The following is a 22,992-nucleotide window of genomic DNA, read 5'->3' on the forward strand; positions in this document are numbered from 1 at the left end:
TCTGGAACTGTCTATCTTGTTTTTTTTTTTTTTTTTTTTTTTTTTTTTTTTTTTTTTTTTGACAGCGTTTCTTCACTGGGGTTTGTTGCTTAGGCTAGGCTGGTTTGCCTGTCTTTACCTTTCTACTGTTGGGATTACATGTCTGTATTACCATGCCTAGCATTTTCACATGAGTGCTGCAGAACAAACCATGCCTTCACACTTGCCAGTGTCTGATACCTTATTTACTAACCCTTCTCCAGAGCTCTCCTACTGTGGATGAAGCCTCTTGTTCCAGAGCCCTTCTTCTGTGAGCTGCTGCAATATCGTGTTCTTGTCTTGGGCTATCCTTAGACTTTCTGTAATGATACATCACAGCAATATGCATACTTACTGAAGGCATCGAATAAGCATTTTAAAGGTTGTTAACAGAGTCTCAACTGTGGGGAGGGACATTCATTTTTGTCTCCTTAATGGATTCGAGTAACTTGTCTTACTACAGCCTTCCCGGTTTTGAATATTACTCTTTTTTATTAGCCTATGCCAAGTTAAAAGACTATGATGGGATTTCATTACTAGCTCCATTTTATTAATTTTCCTTTAATTATCCAAAAGATGGAGCAATTTTCATATGTTAATCAATCATTTGCATTTCTTCTTCTGCAATTTATCTTTAACCTCGAAGGATTAATTTAAAAAAATCCCTCCATCCCAGAAATGCCAATCTAGTTTTTGGCTTTCTTTGGATAAATTCATAAAAATCAAATAACCAGTGGTCAGAACCATTCTAGTATATTTTTGTGTATAATGCTATGACTTTTTTTTCTTTTTCACCATATGTATGTGAACTTCCTCATAGACAGAGACATGCATTCACACACACACACACACACACACACACACACACATACACAAAGACACAAAATGCTTGTATATAGTCAGTTGTGTGGGGGCTATGCTTACTCATATACATTCAGTATATATGTGTACTAAACTTAAAGTATGGGTTGGAGTTTAATGGGAAAGTAAGTCTTGGGAGCTGAAGCAAGGGTATTTTCCAGTGAAGGCGAAGGAGGATCTGTGAGTGAAAATAATATTTTGCTTTACAATAAAAACCAGCAACAGTTGCATTGTATACTCTGTAAAATTAGCTTCTGGGTTTAGCATCACCTACTGTGAGCTGGTCTTTACCTGATGTCCTTCCAGTCACTGGTCACTTCCCTGCTGTGATGGAGAGGCAGAGTCAGTATTCTAGTGTTTAAGCTATGTTACTCTGTGCTCCGTTGAAAGCTGGACTGCTTTAATGATGCCATTTCCTAAAGTAGAACGTTTCTTAGCAAAAAATATCTGCACATGTGACAAGTGGGTTTTTTCTTTTTCTTTTTCTTTTTCGTTTTTTTTTTTTTTCAGGCACTGACAATAGCATCCTTCTGGGGTTTGCACGGAATGCCTATTCTGTGTGGGAAGAGACTCTCTGAGATTAGGTAGGGCATCCGCAAGGACTTACTGGAAATGTTGTCTGGGATCCTTCAGAAGCTGCTGATCCTGGTGCCCATGGATTTATGAGGTATATATTATGGCAGCAACAGCGCTACATTTATCAGGCCACAACACCAGGGCAACTGGGACGGCAGGGATGCAAATCTAGTTTATGGTAAAGATGACTTACTCAATAAAACTAGGTTATTAAAGTGCTCACAAAGTTGATGTTCAGCGTTTGAATGTGCTGTACATCTCCCTGTGGCCCAGCTTGCCTGCCATCCTTTTTGGCTACCCAGTCAGAAGCACAGACGTGTGGTTGGCCCATATCTGAAACGTGTGTGCTTCTGGCTTTTGTATCTACAGTTGACCACAGTGAGATCCACCCGTTCTATTTGTTTGTTTAATGTTACATGTCCCTCAACGTGTATATACCCTGAGCAGATCCCTCTGTCCCAGTTGTCTGACTCTCCTCAGCTTTCCCTCCAAATACCCCACCCTTTACTTCTCTAAGTGTTCTTTAATGCCTTGCTGCTAACGACAGCTGTCTCAAGCTGTTCCTTCAGGACCAGAGAGTTCTCCTCTGTGACTAGCAGCCCTTGTACTTGTACACTTGCCTACTGGCTTTCCATGTTTCCACAATTTCAGCTTATTCACTAGTCTAGACAAGAAAATGCTTTCAACATTTGGCTTCTGGCCCATGGGATCCATTCCAAGCTGGCTGCTTCCTTGGTATTCCCTGTAAGTTGAGGACACTCATAACCATAAAAATCTTTAGAAGGAAGAAAACAAATATCTATTTAGTAAACATTCATTTCTAGACATCCAGGGCAACATGGTGCAAGGATAAGGAGCCAAGGCTGCCTTCTGAGTGAGACTATGACCTGGCATTGGGGATCAATTTGGGGATCTGAAATTGCAGAGCAAAAATCAAAGTGCAACATAAGAGACTCCCTGAGATGGAGTCCCAGGGGCTTAGAGATGGACAAGCCATCAAAGACGCTTGGAAGCAGGGCCCTTAGCACCCTTTGCAGAAGGCTGCACATTTTCATTTGCTTGGCTTCCAGCAGCTGGAGCAGGCCTGCTGGAGATGAGCACGTCACTAGTTCATTCTGACTTGTCAAGTAAGTGAACTGAGTTACAAGAATGAGGGCTTGGAGGCCTGCTTTCTATTTTGTAGAAAGTGGAAGACTAGAAGCTAGAAAGAGGACTTGGTGGTTCAAAGCATTGCTGCTCTTCCAGAGGACCAGGGTTCAATTCCCAGCACCCACCTGGCTAGCCATCATCTGTTCTGTCACTCTGGTTCCAGGACATCTGATGTCCTCTTGTGGCTTACATGGGTACTGCATGTGCATAACACATAGGCCTGCTTAGAGGCAAAATACCCATACAACAAACAAACAAACCTAAAAGGATGACTGCAGACTCCATTGGTCCACACAAAATACTTCCTATCAAAATATTTTCCGGGCTTCTAAAGATTTGACCTGACATTAAAGAAAGCTGTGGAGATGTTCATTTCAACTTCACTTTATTATGCCAGTTTAATGAGAAAATGGCCTGAGTCCTGGGATAGTAAACAATTTCTTAACAGATATACTCACCGACAAAGAAGGCACACAAGCTGCTGCTGGTTATACTATGGGGAAAAATTCTTAGTAGGCTCAAACGTTGTGTTATTATTTGGGGGCTGGACTGTAGCTCAGTAGGTGAAGCGCTTTCTTAGCATGCATGAAGCCCTGAGTCTGATCTCAACGCCCAATACAACCAGGTATAATGTTACAGACCACGTACTCTAAAGGTAGGGCCATGAAGGTCAGAAATTAAAGGTTGTCCTGACTACACGGTGATTTCAAGGCTAGCCTGGACTATATGAGACCCTTTCTAAGAAGTGAAATCAAAGAAAAGTTGATGAGTATTTCTTGTGAAGAGACTGCTTAAAAGTGACCCACTGGGGGCACGCTAAGTTGTTGGAGTCTTTTATGCCCGTTGAATTGTACTATGTCTTAAAAGAAAAGAAGCAAGATGATAGGGTCATGAAGGATGCTTAAGTCAGGTAGAACAGAGAGTATGGGGTCTGAATGTTTTGGGGGATGGAGAGAAGGACAGGGAAATTGAACCTCCCTTTAGGATGAAAAGCCAAAGCAATGAGAAGACTTTTGTTTCCTAGGAAACTTATGGGCATGGCTGCAGTTTTCACTCTAATTAATATATGTTTCCTAGGAAAACTATTTACAGGTCAAAAGCTCAGAACGATAGATCTGATTGCTTCAGACAGGAGTGGCACCAGATGATGAAGAAGGGAAGGATGAAGGAAAGGGGAAGAAATAACTGGAAGGCCACCACTCTGGCAGGAGACAGTTGTGTGCTTTATGGCAGAGCACTTCCACCATCACCCCTTGTCTGCTCTCTAAGATGGCCTCCGTTTTAATGACTGCATTTCTCTTTGAAAATACATTTCTATTCAGAGGGTTTAAACACTATATGTTGAACATCATTTAACTCATTCCACAGAAGTTACTGGGAATTGCAGTGAAGAAGGTAAGAACAGACTTAGGCCTGGGATCCAGAGCTCTCTTACAGGAACGTGAGGCTCATGGAGGAATAGTAATAAGGGATAGGCTAATGCCTGACAACACTGTCCAACCCAAGAAGAAGAGTGAGTTGAAAGCTGGATGCATTTTGTTTATGGTAGTTTTATGGCACACATTCTAAAGCGCCCACCCGGTGGTTCTGGGAACCATGTTTGGAGTTGACAAGAAGGCAAAATTAGGGCTGAATCAGACTGCTATGATGGGAAACAAAGAGGGCACAATAGGAGCCTGAGAGAAGTTCCTCAGAGCTGGTTCTCTGGCACAGAGTGTGTGATCATAACCCCAATTCAGACTTCATCAGGAGTTGGTTTGGTCATCACTACAGTTAGGCCTCTCAGATTTCTTAAAGGTCTCATTCTCCTTAGGCAATTCTTTCATTCTGGTAGAAGAATCATCATCCTCATGACAGGAAAGCAAGCCCCTAAAAAGAAATGTGAATAAGACTGTTTGGAGGGGCTCAAAACACAGACAGGATGAACTGGGAGCCATGCTTGGAGGTCATGAAGTCTTCATCATAGGTGGAAAAGGAATCTCTGGATGTAAGGAAGGAAAGGGCAGAGTCTGTTCCTTGCTGGTAGAATGTTGAACAGTTGGCTGTGGCACAGAGTGTCAGTTGGAAGGAGGCTCCTTCTGTTTCAGGTTGGTAGAGATGATCTGCTGGGAAAACATCTAGTGGGAGCACTGGAATCCTGGGGATACCCAGCCCTGCTCTTTAACCACTGCTGTTCCTGATTCAGGCAAGACAGTGTGAGAGCATCAAATAGAAGTTGCTTATACTGTTTTAATACTAGGTATGCAGCTAAGACCAATGGAATGCTAGAACGTTTATAAGAGCCAACAAACTTGAAGGAGCCCAGCCTTCCAAAAGAGACCGATTGAGCTTCTCGCACAATATGGCATATCCTACTCAGCAGTATAAAGAATCAGCTGCCAAGAGCTGAGAGACAGTTCAGTCAGTGGAGTGCTTGTCTTGTAAACATGAGGACCTGAGTTTGACTGACAGAACTCACATTCAGTCCTGGAGATTGAGAGACACGAGGATTACTGATGTTTGCTTCTAAGCCAACCAAGTCTACTTGGCAAATCTGAGACTGACTAAGAGATTTTTACCCCCAAAGGTAGATGACTTTGCCAAGGAATGCCAATGGAGGTTGTCCTGTGACTTCTACCTACATTCACATGCACGCATACCACCTGCACACACTTAGAAATGTGCACATACACATATACCCAAAATAAATTGCTAATTGAGTAACACAAATAACAACCACAGATTGAGAAAAGGAAACCAAACGGCAAAGAATGTTACACTATAGGATTCCCTTTTAAAGATGTATAAAGAATGAACAAAAAACAAGTGAAAGAAATGGAGACAGTCATCTCTGAGGAGTGGAGGACAGGGGTGGATTGCCAAGGGACAGGAGAGCAGGTTGGAGTGAATTGGAAATGCCTCAACTCTTCCTTTGGGCTACTTAACAAAGGAATACACATTTGGTAAAATATTCAACTGTATCTTTAAGACCTCATGGTTTTCAATGGATATAATATATATATACATTATATATATATGAAATGTCCTGTCTTAAAATCAAAGGGTCATCTCATGGCAGTGACTATGAACTAGCCACCAAACTGAGAGAGAAACCAATCAGAAAGCCTGATGGGGCTGGGCTGAGGCTGAGCATGGTTTGAGACAGTGTCTGTCATAATAAGGGGACCAACCCATGGACAAGGATGAATGCTGTCACCTGTTCAGAGCTAAATTCTGTAAGTACCCACCTAGAGCAAGGAGGTGTCTGAGTGCAAATGTCTCACCCATAGAGTCAGTCAGAATGCATAGTCTGTGACACTGAGTGGCCAAATAAGGGTTCTGAAACATTCTAATCAGTAGGCTTTCAATTAAAAATAAAAAAGTGTCCGTAACCAAAGATACAAAATTAGGGCTGGGTTATAGAGATGCTACAAGGGTACAAAGTAGAATACGTGTTTAATATAGGTTGGACAGTTTGAAATCAAGGTGGCCTATGGTGGTAATAAACCTTTCAGCACTACAACTGTGTGACCTAAAGGTGATCTTCAGTGTTACCAAGTGAATAAAAAGAAGCCAGCAGAAGCTGCATGCCAGAGGGATGTGCAGCACCCAATCAGCTGAGGTTCCAATGACCTCCCGTGGACACTGGAAACTGCAGGGCAGGCAGTGTCACTAAGTTTATCAATGTGGCCTCTGAGAAGGTGGTTACATAGGGGCATCGTAGAGACCCCAGGAGATCTGGCAAGCTCCAACTCCCTTGCCCATCTGGCTTTTCAGCCCTTATTTGTTTGAGGTCCCAGAGCTCTAGCAAGACAGAACACAGTCCCCACAACCCCCAAACGGTGTGGTGTCTGGTGTGCAACATGTGGGAAAGCAGTAGGAAATACAGGAGCTTGGAAGTCAACCTGGTTTCATCATTAGAGATACTGAACCTCTCTTGATGCTTGCTAACTTCTGCAACCTCCCTAGCTGAACCCACCCAACCCACGCGCTGTATCCGTCACACATTCTGGTCTGACGTCACAAAGGCCTGAGCTTGCCTGGTTACGGAGTACCGGCTCACTTTTCATGTTGTTGGGATCGCTAGCTCTAGCTCGCAGAGTTAACTCCTTAAATGAGAAGGTTTTCAGTGCGGTTTGGTTGGCCGCGAGGCTGCGAACCTGATATGAGCTGTTGCCCTCTATGTTCTGTAGCCACGAAGAAGCCCCAACATCGCCAGGTTTTTCAGGACAGAGTGAATTCATGGGTGCACTATTCAGTCTCATCCGCTGGGCTCTATGGCAACTCTAGGAGATCGTATAGTTACAGGATAGTGAAACTTTCTAGAACCACGAGGTTCCCTCCTTCGAAAGCAAATCGCACTCATTTTACTGTCTCATCTGCGAGAGTGTTTGAGGCTAAAAGCCGATCGACTTTGGGCCACCTGCTTTGTACGAAGACAACAGATGTGAGTGCTAAAGAATTTGAAGAAGGGTGGAAACAAGAGAAGAAAATGAATGAAAAACTGGCCGAGAAGGAGAAAGAAGAAAAGGAGGGAAAAGAGAAGGAAGAGAAGGAAGAGGAGAAAGAGGAGAATAAGGAAGGGGGAAAGGAAAAGGAGACAGAAAAGGAGGAGGAAAAGGTGGAAAAGAAAGAGGTGGCAGAAGAAAAAGAGGACAAAGAGCAGGAAGGGCAGGAGGAAGGTGATAAAGACAAGGGGGAGAAGGAGAGATGGTGGCTTCTCCAAAAGACTGACAGCCACGACTATAAGAAAAAACAGATATCTGGAAGCCATGTGCAAGGAAAAACACCTAGAACTGTGACTGCCACAGCAGAAATGACTTCTATAAGGCAGACTTACAGGCCCCAAGAGGGAAACCAGCCTTGTCAGGACTTATCGAACTACAAGGATGCAAACGCCCTGGTGTGTCCCAGGAAGCACTCTCGTGACCTTAGTTGTTTCAGCTCTCACAGCCATGCCAGAGACAACAGGCAAGATGGGGAGGACGTCCCAAGGTGCCCTCAGCCAGACTCAGCTCTCTGTGCCACACTTCAGGAGACTTCTCTGAAGAAAGGAGTAGAGCTAACTGGTCTTCTGGGCTTCACACCTTCCCAAGAACCACAGGAGAAACTAGGAAGGAAGCCCCAGGCTACTGTACTTAGGAGCCCTGCTACTCCTATGCCTGCACTAAAAAAACCCTGCAAGAGGAAAGGAGCCATTTTGAAGCTGTATTTGCCACCCTCGAGGCTACCACCAACCCCAGCGCTACTACAACAATTATGTGATGTGTTCAACCTGCCTCCACCTCCAAAGATCCCACGAACTGACGAACAGCGAGAGTCAAACAGTATAAAGAATAAGAAGCATCAACCTGTCCAGATCCCAGATAAAGTGGATGAAGTGTTACAGCCTAACACACAGGTAGTAGCTACTGGGACTGCCCCTCAGCCTATTCTGCCAAGGCCCCCATCTGATTCAGTGCCTGCAGTCTGTGGGGTTCCTAATCCAGGTCATCCTGCCTCCATGTCCTTGTTATGCCAGGCTGCTAGGCCTCCGACCCCATCTGTGTCACCTCCTTTCTCACCAAGTATACCCACAATCCCTATTTCTCCTTCAGCTCTCCCTTCTGACTCCCTTCCTTCCTGTCAGGCTAAGCCCTCTGTGGAGATTCTACCAGATGTGAAGAAGAAAGGCCCTACCGATTTGGCCACAGCTTTGGCTCCTGCCATTTCTCACCCCCCCAGGCCTGGTGCAGAAGCTTTGTCTTACAATCCCCCCTCCTGCAGGAGGGAGTCTGCCTCATTAGCATGCATAGCTAGTGACCCTTCCCTCCCCTACTCTGCAGCTCCTCCATCCTCTCTCCCCGGGAAACCTCCCGCAGTCTCTTCTACCATGGCATTCGAATCCTATGAAGACATGTGTTGGGAGCCATCTCCATGGCCTGCAGAGATGGACATGGATACCACACCCCCTTCTGAGGCAACTATTCTGAGCTCACCCACTGTCAGCATTATGGCAGCCCCCATCCCTTCTCAGGCAGCCATGGATATTGAGGAGATGGACACCACCCCACCTTCTAAAGCTGCCATCTTGCATTCTTCTTCTGGAGCTAAGGGTGCCTCCAACAGTATGCCTCACCCGTCTATGTGGACGCCTACTACAGCTTGCTACCGTACTGGAGTTCAGTCCACACACACATTGTTCAACGAGCTACAGTCTAATGACTATGCTTTTACAAAGAAACCATCCTCTGCAACAGCAGCAGTTGGCCTTCCTTCACAGTCTGCTAGTGGTAGCAAAACTGAACCCAGATTAGCAGGGTCAGCATCATCTGCTGACTATGGTAGGCCTTCTGGCCCCAGGAAGGCCACTGGAAAGCGACGGTATGCTTCCATTAGTGACACTACGGAGCACAGTCTCAAAACAGAAGCGGGCCCAAGTCACTGCAGTCCATCATCTGCTAATGTTACTCCCAGCACGTCGTCCGCCAATGTTACTCCCAGCACGTCATCCGCTAATGTTACTCCCAGAACATCATCCAATAATGTTACTCCCAGCACGTCATCCGCTAATGTTACTCCCAGAGCATTATTTGATAATGCTACTCCCAGCACATCATTCGATAATGCTACTCCCAGCACATCAGCATCGCTGAGACCTGTGGCGTCAGTAAGTGGAGAGAATCGCTCCTTTGGCATGATCATGCAAAGAAGTGTGGCGGGATCTAGCAACCCTAGTGTTGGTAGCACAAGCAATGGTGGTAGAGGACCTGATGAACCTGTTTATTTTGCGCTGTCCTGCCCGTCTAAACACAGTAGTTCTTCTGTGAGAAGGAGGACTAGAAGACACTAGAGGAGGGCACATGGTCCTCCCCACACTGCCTCCTGCTCAAGAGTACTTACTGCCACCTCCAACTAGGGAGAACAACTTTTTTATTTACATAACCACATATGCATGTACAAAATTTGACATATTCACCTCTGCATGGAGCAAAACGGCTTACCTGTTGATTAAGTGTACTTACTATGAATTTAGTTTGAATTTTTGGTGTGCACTGATTATTTTCCTAAGTAGTGTCTATTCTGAGTATTTTATTATTTTAAGTCAATTTGTTCTCATGTTGGTGTTTTTGTTAATTTCTGTTATTTATTAAAATGTAGTTGGTGTTGATATTCTTGTAAATGACTTTGTATTGTCGGCCTGGCTGAGTTTTACTCTCACATGTATTTCGTCTTTCAGTAATACCAACATGACTCTTTACTGAAATTATTAACATTGAGAGGGGAGTTTGGGGGGGGGCACCAGAATTTAAGTCCCATCCAACCAGTGATGAATTTTCTGGGGGTTTCTGCCATCGCAGGTTTTGTTGTCAATGTTGTCTATTTGGTTACTGTTCTCCCCCGACCTCCAGTATCTCCTGGACTGGTTTCCTAAGCCATCCAAACCCAGCAAGAACGTAAATGATGTGTACAGTAATATGAGAAGACTTCTGTGAGAAGACTTCTATTTCTATTTTTTTATATGATGTTTTGTGTTTCTCCCCCTACAAAGTAATTATATGGTGAGACCCCTGTGTTAAAGTGTGCAAGTGTAACTTTGCAAATTTCCAATTAACAGTTTAAAGAAGCAAAGGCCCATTTAGGTCCCTGTACCTATAGGTTTCTGTGCACTGTTGGTCCACATTTGTGTGCTTTCAGCCCGAGTCAAGGTTACACAAAAAGGTAGCAGAAGGAAGTGGTATAGGAAACTTCTACCTTCATAGGAGCCAGGAACTGGAAGGATCAAGAAGAGCCTGGGTCAAGACAGTTCCCTCCAAAATACAACCTCTGACAGCTACACATCAGGCTACACATCATCTCCTAACATTCTCACCACCTCCCAAAAGAGTGCCACCAACTGGAGGCCAAACCTCTAAACACAGGAGCCTGTAAGGACATTTCTTAAGCAAACTTACAAAGGCCCAAACCCCAACTGTGGCTGCATTTTGGAAATGCTGCCTGTTTAGAATTAAGCTTAAATGGGGTCATAAGAGGGGGTGCTCTAATACAATAGTGCCCTTATGAGAAGTTAGCAGAAAGCATTGATTTCCTCATTCCCAAACCCATGACAGAGAAGAAAAGTCATGAGGCAATACACCAGAATAGACACCCAGTAGAAGAGAAGACTCATCAGAAAGCAAAACCAAGGATACGTTCATTGAAGATGTGTAGCCTCCATGGCTATGAGAAAATGTCTATTATTTAGGACACTCAGTCTGTGGCATTTGGATAGGAGGGTCCCTGATGACTAGTCCAAGGAACAAGAAACAGAGTTTTTATCTGAGAGAACAGAAGAGATTATTTCATTATTCTCTTCCCTCCGAGTTCACAAGCAACACCATGGTATTCATGGCAGTGGTGTATGGTGGGCAGCGACATAAACCCTAAGGCTGGGGAGCCTGCTTTCTGACTGGCTATGGTCTCAAGGTTGTTTGTTTTTCTCCTGTCCCCTACTTCTCTCCATGCTCTGTCTCCATTCCACCCCTTCTCTCAGCGGTTTTCTGTCAAGGCAAAGGCAGTATCAAGTATGAAACAGGATAGAGAATTACGGCCCTAGGTCTCTGAATAGAACCCACCTAGGACCCCGAGAGATCCCAAGTAGGGATCCAATAAAGTTATCTTAACTCCTAGGGGGCACCTCTAATTATGCACATGTAGATCTGACCCCATACACCAAAGTAAAGCCCAGGATAATAAGATACATAGTATACCATTACTGGGATCTCAGTGGCCTGGCCACTAGCATGTAAGGAACAGATCCAAATAGCTCTATAAACAATATTTGGCTACCTTTAGCTTAGTCTTGTTATAGAGAACTTAGTTCTACAAGGCATCTATACTTAACATATGCAAAACTGCATTGGTGGGTACCCCTTTTCAAGTATACAAGGGACATGTCTATGGCAGTCACATTTTAGGGAACCAATTACATTTTAAAAATGTCAACATTTGTTGTATATTCATGCTCTTGGACTGAACCAGTAGAACAGATATATATTACAAAGGTGGTTCACTAGGTTGGCTTACATAGTATGGCCTCTGAAGTCCAACACTATCTGTACAGGAAATCCAGCAGAAGTGAGAGAGTCCAGGTTTCACCCATCATAAAACCCACTCATGTTCACCTTTACCTTGGGACTTCAGTCAACCCATTTCTCTTGGGTGTTCTGCCTAGGTTGGTCAAGGAAGGTTTCCAATGAGAAGAGCAGCAGGTATTTCTGAGACTTGTTAAGACCAGCTTTGTATACAGCAAATGCTGTTTGATTTCTGCCTCCTGCAGCCTTCAGGGGTAGGTCCTGTTGTTCCTATTCTAAGGGTCTAGAAACCAAGGAAAGAGCTTGTTGGAAGCGTCACCTTTAGTTGGACAGAGGTACCTGGCTGTGATTGAGGGATTTCCATTGCCCCAATCCTCCCCTTCCAATATAGGGACTGCTCCTCAAATTAAAATGTAAATCAAAACACGATCGACTTTGTGTACCCAGTTTGGATAAGATTTACCTTTGAAGAATGGCTTCTTTTTCTATCCCAGCAGGCTCAGCTCCACCAGCCCCACTTGCTCTTAATGATGGCTAGGGAGCAGGATCATAAATATTGCAAACGATGTGGCTTGAATGAGACACCCTATGAACCATAATAAAACCCCTGTGATTAATTCCAGGACTCTCTCTGCTCATATGAGACCTGTGGTGGCTTCCCTGATGAGATCAATACAGCGTGGCCGAGTGATCCTAATAGAAGTGTTATTATCTTTTAATCTTCAGGAAAACGCCAACTTCTCGAATCCGTCACTGGGCCGCCTGCTTTATTTTCTCAGTACAACCTTGAAGGCAGTTGTTTTCCCTGAAATGAAGACACATTAGAGTCTTTTCAAGGATTTATCAATAATAAGACTTGGGCCGTCTTTGCAGGGCCCTCTGCTAAAAGGCACATTTGTATGCTGCAAGTCAGACCTGGTCGTAGTGACCTTTGCTGTCAGCTGTTATTTTCCCAGTAGACAAATGCCTCTGGAGAAGTGAGTGGTAAAGACAGATATTCACGGGAAGGAGACAAGGAAGCCAGAATGAGGAGAGAAATAACATCACCAACAAATAATCAGGAGAGTTTTAGGAAGCCAGGCATGTCCCTTGTTTAGAACTCTGGCAGCAGAAATGGTCTCCATGGCCCTTGCAGGCAGCTGTATTTTTTTCTTTCTATCTATTGCTTCCGCAGGTCTCCAGGGACTGGGACATAGCAAAACCAGATGTGAGCATCAGTAAAAAATGTCACTGTCCAGTAGAAGTGTCCAGGGCCAGAGGAAGAAAGACAAATATCTCCGAGTATCATGCCTCCAGGGTGCTAGGCCATATGGGGACTGCAGGAGACAGGGGACTTCAGATAAGGGGAGGGTCCCTGTCAGTTGAGTGAGTACCTGAGAGAGAGAGGAAGTTGTCTGTGCTTGCTCTTATTAAATGAGTAAAGGCACTCACCAGTGGTAAAGCTAGGGAGCCTGGCAAGGGTGCCAGCTGCTGTTTCTGCCTATGTCCGGAACCTTTCTACTCATTTCTGGTCAGAGGCATCACTCAATCCCAGAAAGTGCCCGCAAGCACTGAAGAGGAGAAATGGGGTCCTTGATCTCTTTCTGCTACTTCTCTGTGGTGTAGCCCTGTCTCGTGTTCCCTTCCCTTCTTCAAGGGACACAACATCTAGATGGCAGGCACGTGGTCATCTTGGGCATCAATCAGATGTGCTGCACCTCTTACCTTGCACAGAAAGGGGAACTGAGGTCCATCACAGGAAAGAATAGGAGAAGTGTCCCTTCCAGAAGATTATGTGGAGCATTATATCTCCTGGGTGGTTGCCAAGAGCCCTACCCTCCAAGTGTGTTCCATGACCTCTTTCAGGGATCTAGGGTTCTCTCCAGAGCGCTAAGCTTCTGAGACCAGCATCTTATCTTCTGGATTTAGCCACTGACAAGGGGAGTGAAGCATAAAGCACACCTGGGTGGGAAGAAATAAGCAGGAAGGATATCTTTCATCAAGTTGCTTTGGACAGAACTCTGTCATGTGGCTTTGCCCACTGGACAGATGATGAAAATATGCTGTAGAAGGCAAGAACAAGAACTTGTAAACAACTGTGCCCCACTTTCATCTATAAAATAATGAATGCATGCTGTACACTGGATCTGAAGTATCTTCTACAGTGTCCCATAATGTGATGAGAGAGGCTTGCTCTCCAGGGAGAGCTAATGGCATGTTTTGGATACTTTAAGAGGTAGAGCTTAATGGGAGAACTTCAGGCCATTGGAAAGGCCTTGAAGGAAATGGTGAGTTTCTAGTCTCTCTCTCTCTCTCTCTCTCTCTCTCTCTCTCTCTCTCTCTCTATCTCTATCTCTATCTCTATCTCTTCTCCTCTCCTCTCCTCTCCTCTCCTCTCCTCTCCTCTCCTCTCCTCTCCTCTCCTCTTTTCTCCTCTCCTCTCCTCTCCTCTCCTCTCTTTTCTTTTGTCTCCAGGCTCCATAGTGAGCAGTTTTGCTTGCCTATGCAAGCTCACTTCACTATGGGCCCCAAACCAATGGCATCAATGAATAGCGGACAGAGACCTCCAAAATTCTGAACCACAACTAACTTTTCTCTTGTATATCATGATTGTCTTGGGAATTTGTTACGGTGACAAAGCTACCATGATAGAGACATAAATTAACTTTTAGATGAACTACAGTCGGGACTACAAGAAAATAGAATATTAGAGAATGCCTGACAAACAGCAGGAGCAAAATAAATGTCAATATCAACTAAAACAGGTGTGAGAGGCTGCTAGGAAAAGCCTACAGCTGCCTCCTGCCCCTTCCAAACTGGTCTAACCTTGTTCTCTTTGTTTTTCCATTGTTCTGAGATGGGCCTGCGTTCTGACCTGAAAAAGAATCCCAAACTCCTGAGATTCATCTTTGCCACATTTGGTGTGTTCACCACTCACATTGAAATGCTGGTGGTCTATGCCTGTCAACTGAAAGTGTTGATAGCAGCTGGGTACCTTTGCTGCTTTCCATTTTGGCCTTATGAACTTTGGAAAGTAAGCCTTGTTTGGATTATATGGAGCCTGGTTTGTTTGCTTGTTTGTTTGTTCTTTTAAGTCCCAGATTGTCAAAGGGAAAAACAGAAGTCATAGCTGTGAATTCTCTGACTCAATAGTCATTCTCTACCTAAGCAGGGTGGAGAGAGTCTGGACCAGGTGGTGGCAGTATACGCTGTTTCCCCTCAGTTCCTACAACCTGGAGGTCAGGATGCTCAGAATGGGCTCATCAAAATGACAGAACTGATGAGAGAAGAAATATTGGGCACGCTTGTTGGCTTCTCTCTAGAGTAGACTTATGAGGTTCTAGCACATTCTCTCTTCCCCCTTCCCCTGTCTCAGCTGAGTCATGTGCTCCTTTGCCGCTGGCTGAGACTCAAGAGACACCATCACAGTTGTGTGTGGAGGAAATCCATATTCTTAGGAGATCACGAAACTGAAGGGGAACTTTAGTTTTCTGGGATGTTTCTTTCCAAAAATCAGCCCTCTGCACCCCATGGAGCTTTTATCACTCAGCAGATGATCTCTGAATAAGCTCATCAGAGAAAAGGGCAAGCAGGACAGCAGTGGTGACAAGCAGTGGTGAAGGGAGGGTGGGCCCTTGTGTGGTGTGGTAGCAGTATCTTGGCCATCTGTTCTTGCTTTATTGACTTGCTTCCAGTTTTATGGAAGTTTAGGAGAGTACTCTCGAGGAGGGTCAGGCCATGCTGAAGGGGGCCATCAAGCACATATTCCATTCCCTGGCTGTTAAGCACTTGCTTGTGCAGGTGCCTTCGTTCTGATATTATTTAGCCCAGTCATGTCCCTGCCTATATGGATTCTTTTTATATTACTCAGTGGTTTTTAGAATTGTCATAGTCCTCAGGATGTTTCAGTTCCTCCAGGACCCAGGGACACACTTTCATTTTTTTCTCCAAAGTATTTTTGTCTTTTTCTTCTCCACCTTAAGGGAGTTCTTGAGCTTTCTAGATGTGATAATGCACATCTCTCTTTACCTAGTCATCGTAACACTGAACATTATTGTTGCACTAGCTGCAGTCACCTTTATATTAGTACATTTGCAAAAGTCAAAAGGTTGATTGACATCTTCAGCTATTAGCCTTCCTAATGACTTTTGGGGGCAAAACCATCAGCATCACAGGTGAGGAAACTAAGCCATGCCGAGGGAAAGAAATTATTGTAGGTCTTCCAGTCAGTAAGTACTGGATCCAGAGTTATGCCAAATTCTAACAGCCTCCCAATTAGTGTTCCTATATATTTAGACAAGTTCTGTATAGCTCAAGATGGCCTTGTACTTGTGAACTTTCTGCTTTGGCCTTTTAAGTACTGGGGATTATAGGTGTGCACAGCCATGCCTGTTCTAAGACTATGTCCCTGACCACTACAGTTTGTCTTCTTTTAGGCTTTACAGTTAATATTGCACGAGTGAGTCCTTTGTCATATTGTCTAACATAATATGCAGAAAAGATAATGGGACTTAGAATCAGACAGAGTCTTTTGGAATCATCATCTGGACTTAGGACCACACCATCTTGGGTAAGCTACTTGGACTTTTGTTCCTCCATTTTTTTTTCAATGAAGTATAGAGGAGCATGTGTGCCTCAGGGTTGGATGTGGTGAAGCTTAGCTGATATCAGGCATGACTAGACATTCTGATAGTAGATCACTGTTTACAGTGTTAGCTAATATTTATTAAATGTCCACTCTGTGGCATGTGCCTTCTTATGTGATTCATAGGGATTAACTCATTTAACTCCTCATAAGAATGCAAAACATGACGTTACTATACTATAGTCAAATAAATTAGACTTTAGTCCTCAAAAATGTTATGGAAGTTCAAGAGGGATGTCTGATAATGGTAGGAAGGTCAATCCATCAGGAAGTCACATATATAAGCTCTCACACATATGAGCACACATGCATACATGCATGAATGCACAAGTATTCAGGTACGCACACAGAGAAAGAAAGGAGGAGTGCACCTAACAACTCATCTTCAAAACATGTCAAATAAAGGCTAGCAGAAAAGTGTAGATGTAAAAACCCCATCAAGAAAAGAAATAGAGAACCCAAATTACTAAAGTAAGAAATGAAAACAGAGACATTGTTACCTCTCTTAACAAAATAACACTAGGTATACACCAAACCACTGTATTTCAGAAACTGGGAAATAGTTAAATATTATTTGTAAATTAGGCCCATACACAGCTGAAGAACTCTCAATACAGAAACATAAGAACATTTCAGATTTAGATGAATCTCTAGCAAGGACTGTATTCTGGGTTACAGACAAATTTTGATAAATGTAGGGAGAATTAAAATTGTGCAAAATATTCTTTGCTAACCTTTGGTAATCATGGAATGAAAATAGCAATTAAGAAAGTCACCTGTGAAGCTCATAAACCTAAAGAATTTTGGGAATGGGGTGGGGAAAATGGCTCAGAGAACCTGCTGCTCTCACAGAGGACCTGCATTTGGTTCCCAGCATCCATATTGGAAGGCTCACAATTTTCTTTAACTCCAGGCTTCCAAGGGATCTGATACTGTCTACTGGCCTCCACAGGCACTTAAACCCATATGCATGCACACACACCACAAATAAAAATATTACATAATGTGAAGGTATATTAGATATAGAGTTTGATACACTCTTAAATAACTGGAGGTTCTAAAACAAATCATAAATAGAATTATAATACACTTTGTAGTTAATGGAAGAGAAGAGGCAACATATCAAGACATACAAGTGATAATCAATGTTTAGATGGAATTTATAGTTGCAAGTATGTATAGACATAAAAGAGAGAGCTTGCAAGTAAAACCTCTAACATTCTACCTGAAGACAGTTAAGACAGAAAAGTAAACTAAGCTGCAAATGAACTAAGTCAATGATGAAGATTGAATACTTTTTCTTTTCTCAAAGTAATTCATCACACTTTATTCTTCAGGCTGTGTAGGTAAGTCCTGGGCCAGGTCCTTAGTTTACATATTTTTGAGATTGTTGAATAATTAGATCATTTCCTCCTTCTCTTTTCTTCCTACGAATTCTCCTATAATACACTCCTTGCCTCTTTGCTCTTTTTTAAGTTCATGGCCTCTGCTTTTATCAATTGCAGTTACTTGTTTTTATCAATTGCAGTTACACACACACACACACACACACACACACACACACACACACACACCTCACACAAATACACATACACTAAGGAGTGTCCACTTGCTTCACTTCCATGCAGCACTGGACTTAAGTAACACATTCCACTTAAAATAGTATCAAAATACACAAAACACCAAAGAATGAATTTAACAGAGCAAGTGAAAATTTTGTAATTGGAATACTATAGAAGCAGGTAGAAGGAAGGGAGTCAATTAAAAAGTAGAAGATAGAAAAAGAGTATGAAAATAAATCAACTGAACAAGATGCCATTTCATCCAAAAGGACCTATGATTTTGACAACTATTAGATAGGCTCAAATTATTAAAACTAAAAATGAAATAAGTACTGTATAAAATTTTACTATTAATAACTGCAGGTCAACAGTGCAGAAAGCTTAGGAAAAAATATAAAAACTACTGAAATTGAATCAAGAACACAAAGCAGGTCATAAAAAACAATACATGAGAAAGTTGAATTAGGAATAAAACATTTTGTATAAAGAACTGCCCAAGATTAGATGGTTTTCATGAATGAATGCTACTAGGTATTTAAAGAATTAATAGCAATTATTTGCAACTTTTCCAAAAATTAAAAGTAATGTAATTTCCAATTCACTCTGAGATTCAGCGTTACTCTTATTTATATACAATTCAGGCAGAGATATTGCCAGAAAATAACAGACTAATATCTCATAATATGGTGCAGAAACCCTTAACAAAATTATAACAAACCAAATCCAATAATGTATAAAAATATGCACAGTAACAGTATGGGAATTATTCTAGGCATGCACAGTTGGGTTAACATTTAAAGATCAATTAATTTGATATACTACATTAATAAAACAAAGGTCAGAAAGCACATTATCAAAATTTTGACAAAATCCAGCACCTCTTCATGAAAAAAGAAGAAACCCTCAAACAAAAGGAAGGTCATTTCTTCAATCTAATACAGGGGATCTGTCTTAATAAACAATATGAGTAATATCATAATTATAAAGGCTGAATGCTTTCCCTTTTCAAGCAGAGATGTCCACTTTCATCTCTTCTATAAGACACTGAATTTAAGCAACACATTCTTTTTAAAATAGTATCAAAATGAATAAAATAATGAAAAATAAATAGCAAATTAAGTGAACGGTTTATACTCTGAAAAGTATAAAATACTATTTAAGGGTATTAGAATGATCTAATGAAGAGAAAGGCGGCCCGAGATGGTAGAAAGAATGTTCACGATAGAAACTTTCAATTATTATCCTATGGGCTTCTGGAAATGATGTTAAGAAAGTCAAATGATGTCAGAAAGTGAAGAAAACAGCCACATGTAAAAGAAATTGGACACCCTATTTCACACCATTTAAAAAACTAACCAAAATAGCTCAGATATCTAATATGGCAGCTAAAACTATAAATCGCATAGGAAAAGAGGTATAATTCTCAAAGCATTGTATTGAGATATTCTAGACACTTTAGAAAAATATCCTGCAGTCCCTCTACTGAGTGGGTGATGGAGTTACCCCATAACTCAGCCACTGTGTTTCTAGGAACTTATCAAGGATAAATGCATGCATGTTCATATAAAACATGTACATAAATTACTATAGAAGCATTACTCATCATAGTACAGAAATATAAACAAATTTAAATGTCTAATGACCCATGAATGGGCAGAGGGTGGTCTATATATTCAACAGAATATTACTCAGAAAGATAAAGCAGTAGGGTGCTGAAGACCTGGCTCACTATGTAAAAGTTCTTGATACACAATGCCAAAGACCTGAGTCTTTATATAAAATCTGGACATGTAATATGAATGTCTGCAATGCCAGCATCCACTGAAGCCTATAGACCAGCTAATCTGACATATGCCCAAATGTTATATGCTAGGTTTACACAAAATATTCAGATTAAGCAAATATAGAGAGACGGAATATGAATTAATTTTTAACTAGGCTGGGAGGAGTGGGTAAGTGGAAATGATTGCTAACATTGTATAAGTTTGGGGTTGTGATTGCTAGCTTTAATTGTCAAGTTGACACAACCTAGAATCACCTTGGAAGACAGTTTCAGTGATTATATTGGACTGGTCTGTGGTTCTCTCTCTCTCTCTCTCTCTCTCTCTCTCTCTCTCTCTCTCTCTCTCTCTCTCTGTGTGTGTGTGTGTGTGTCCAAGCGCGAACACATATGTGTTGTCTTAAGTTAATTGATGTAGGAAAACCATATCCACTGTGGGAGGCATCATTCCCTAAGAGGAGTCACAGAACCACATAGGGTGGAGAAACTGAGCAAGCAAGCAAGAAAGCACAAGCAAGCAAACATGTATTCATTCTCTTCTTTCTGCTCTTGACTGTGAATGTGATATGACTTGTTTAAAATTTTTGCCTTGACTTGGGCATTGTGATGGACTGTAAACTGGAATTAGAATAGAATGCTATTTTTGCATAAGTTTCCTTTCAACAGAATATTTTATCATAGCAGCAGAAGTGACACTAGGACAAAGAGGTAATGAAAATATTCTAAAATTGATCATAGCGATGGGTGCATACTGTAGAATATGCTGCGAATGAACTAAAAGTCTTTGAACTATATGGATTAAATGTATGAATTATATAACATATGGGTTATATCTCAAGATATTTGTGTTATAAAAGTGAGTAGATATTATTATTCAATGCATTTCACTGAGAGGTAGACCAGCATATGGAAAGATTATGAAACATGTCCATAGCTTAAATGTATGAATTATATAATGTATGGGTTATATTATTTGATATTTGTTCTAAAACAGCAAGTAAATATTATTTTATATTATTATTCAGTGCATTTTACTGATAAATAGACTCATATGTGGAGAGATTATGAAGTAAGTTCCTGGATCAGACTGACATCCTAAAGTATCACCTTGAGTATTCAACAAAGACAAACTAATCACTGGTTTGAAGGCCAAGGACTTCGTCTCTGAGATGTCAAGTAGGTAAAGCAGTGGGGACACAAAGGTGTCTCCTTGATTGTACTCATAGATTCTGTATGTAGCTCAGCCTGGATAGAGGGCCACAGTTGCCATAAACATTTAAGGGGTGTAGTCAAATTAAATAGCAAACGTGCACACATGACCTGTCTTGATCTTGGCTTGTCCTATTCAGCAAAGCTTGAGACTTCATTGGAGACTGAACTCATATGTGACACTCAAAAATATTTGTTCGTGAGCTATGAGTACGGAGACATGATTTACTTTGTCTTGTGTTTTCATGTGTGGCAGCCAGTGCTCATGACTAAACTCTATCATCAAGCCCTCTTTTCACATTAAAAAACAATTTTTTCTTTCATGTTTTAACTTTTTGAGACAAAACCTCACTGAGCTCCCAAGGCTGCAGCACAGATAGGGTTTGCATTTAGGAGTTTTCAGACTTAGCCTCCCAAGTAGATGAGACTACAGGCCTACACAAGGAGCTGTAGCTTAGGTCCAGCACTTTTGATCAATGACTGTTTGCCTTTGGAAGGCCACACCTAGGCAGAAAGGCCAACATCAGCTGCTGCTCAGAGTGAGAGACAATGAAGAAAGTGATCCAGTGGTCACTGAATTATTAACCAGAGACAACACTAGCTGAAGACCAGTATTAATCAAGACTGGTCATGCTTTAGTGTGACACATACAAACTACTTCTTCACATGCCTTATGCTTTGTGATTCTTTTTTTTTTTTTTTTTCAGTTCTGTTTTTCGGAGCTGGGGACCGAACCCAGGGCCTTAAGCTTCCTAGGTAAGCGCTCTACCACTGAGCTAAATCCCCAGCCCCATGCTTTGTGATTCTTATTAGAAAGAATTCCAAATGTAAACTAGGATTTGTAATGCCTATAATCTATTAAAATTACTATTAAATATTACTGTAGAATGTAGTTCCAAAGCTATTTGGGAGTACTCAGATGTATTTAGTGGCATTTAGTGGTCCAGAGTAGTGAAGATGATGTGTTACTGGGGTAGGAATGGTAACTCCGGGTGGGTACCAGGTCCACATTTTTGTTTGGGCATTGTATAAGGGCTATAACCATTAGCAAATTGTTTAATTCTGAGTTTTACTTACCCTGTCTATCTATCCAGTGACAATAGGAATACTCTGTCAATTATTTCAAGGATGAAATGAAATAACGCATGGTAAGACCCTGTGTTTGGTAGAACTAATGTTTGAAAAATGTGATCTGCTCTTGTTATAAAGATAAAGTATCATCCACATCACTCGAACTGACAATGGTCAGTATTCATCATCAAGGATGTTGGAGGTGGAAGGCTGCCTGTGGCTATTCTAGACATGTCCCGTAAATATTTTTGGACAAAGAGGCAAATGGAATTCAGAGGGGTAAGATCAATTCTCCAGTGACCTCACAGCAGAACAGTTGTCAGAACATGTTCATCTTGACCCCTCCGCCTTCTTCCTCCCTTCCCCTCCTCATACCACAGAAAAGGAATATAATGTTAGGTTAGTCCATCTTGGTGAGGGGCTTAATTAACCATTCAGCTTTGCATCCTAATTAACCATTTCTTTTCCAAGTGCTCTGTTCTCTGGGTGAAAGTCTTTTGGGAATCTGGGATTGAGCCAGGAGGAATCCTGGCCAAGATCCTGGATAATGGAACTCACAATTGTCCACAGCTTACAATGTGGGTAGATAATTCTTCATTAGTCAACACCATCCTTTCTAAAAGGAAGGTGATCTGGAAAGTCTACTAGACAGCTCTGTTGGATTGCCAATGCTTTTGTGTAGCATGGTGATCCTTGTTTCCTTTTGGCTTTTTGTCTGTCTTATGTAAGCTTAAGGGCTTTACTTTTCTGTTCTCATCATTGTCAAGTTCCTGCTCCCCGTCACAGTTTGTGTCCTGCTCTCTACAAAAAAGCACAGTGTTTACTCTTGGCCTTGCGATTCAGATTTAAACAGCAGGGATTTATCATAGAAATATCAAGTTATAATTATTCATTTCTTCCCTTGCAAATGAATAAACTGAAGCTCCAAGCAGTAACTTGTTTGAGGTCAAATGAATAATGAGAGGTAGGACTTGGATGCTAGAAAACCTCGTAGATGAGGGAAGAAGAGACTGGACTAAAATTTTATGTTACCTCTGTCCTCTTTATTTATTCTTGGCCCTTCCCTTTTGATTTGGGGTGTAATGGCAACACAGAAAGAGCAAGCATGTA

The 22,992-nt window shown here is 42.0% G+C and overlaps 1 protein-coding gene and 1 long non-coding RNA gene across 2 annotated transcripts in view; one reads left to right on the forward strand and one right to left on the reverse strand.

Annotated features, from left to right (window-relative positions):
• Positions 1-219: 219 nt before the first annotated feature.
• Positions 220-22,992, reverse strand: part of LOC147998772 (uncharacterized) — a 45,815-nt gene continuing 23,042 nt past the window's right edge. The window contains exon 3 of the long non-coding RNA XR_015643513.1: positions 220-338. This is a non-coding gene — a long non-coding RNA (uncharacterized LOC147998772). The remainder of the gene's footprint in view (positions 339-22,992) is intronic.
• Positions 6,654-9,733, forward strand: LOC147998773 (uncharacterized). Its single transcript, XM_087595341.1, has 2 exons — positions 6,654-7,984; positions 8,409-9,733. Exons 1-2 carry the CDS (start codon positions 6,698-6,700, stop codon positions 8,553-8,555), a joined length of 1,434 nt encoding a protein of 477 aa, XP_087451467.1. The 5' UTR covers positions 6,654-6,697; the 3' UTR covers positions 8,556-9,733.

This window comes from Rattus norvegicus, chromosome 19 (genome assembly GCF_021556685.1).
Source record: "Rattus norvegicus strain SHRSP/BbbUtx chromosome 19, alternate assembly SHRSP_T2T, whole genome shotgun sequence".
Lineage (NCBI taxonomy): Eukaryota > Metazoa > Chordata > Mammalia > Rodentia > Muridae > Rattus > Rattus norvegicus.

Excerpts from the sequence above, each read along its gene's own strand:
- LOC147998773 (XM_087595341.1), top strand. The coding sequence starts at position 6,698 with ATGAGAAGGTTTTCAGTGCGGTTTGGTTGGCCGCGAGGCTGCGAACCT. Across the intron at positions 7,985-8,408 it reads TGTTACAGCCTAACACACAG|CTCCTCCATCCTCTCTCCCC; the intron begins GTAGTAGCTACT and ends CCTACTCTGCAG.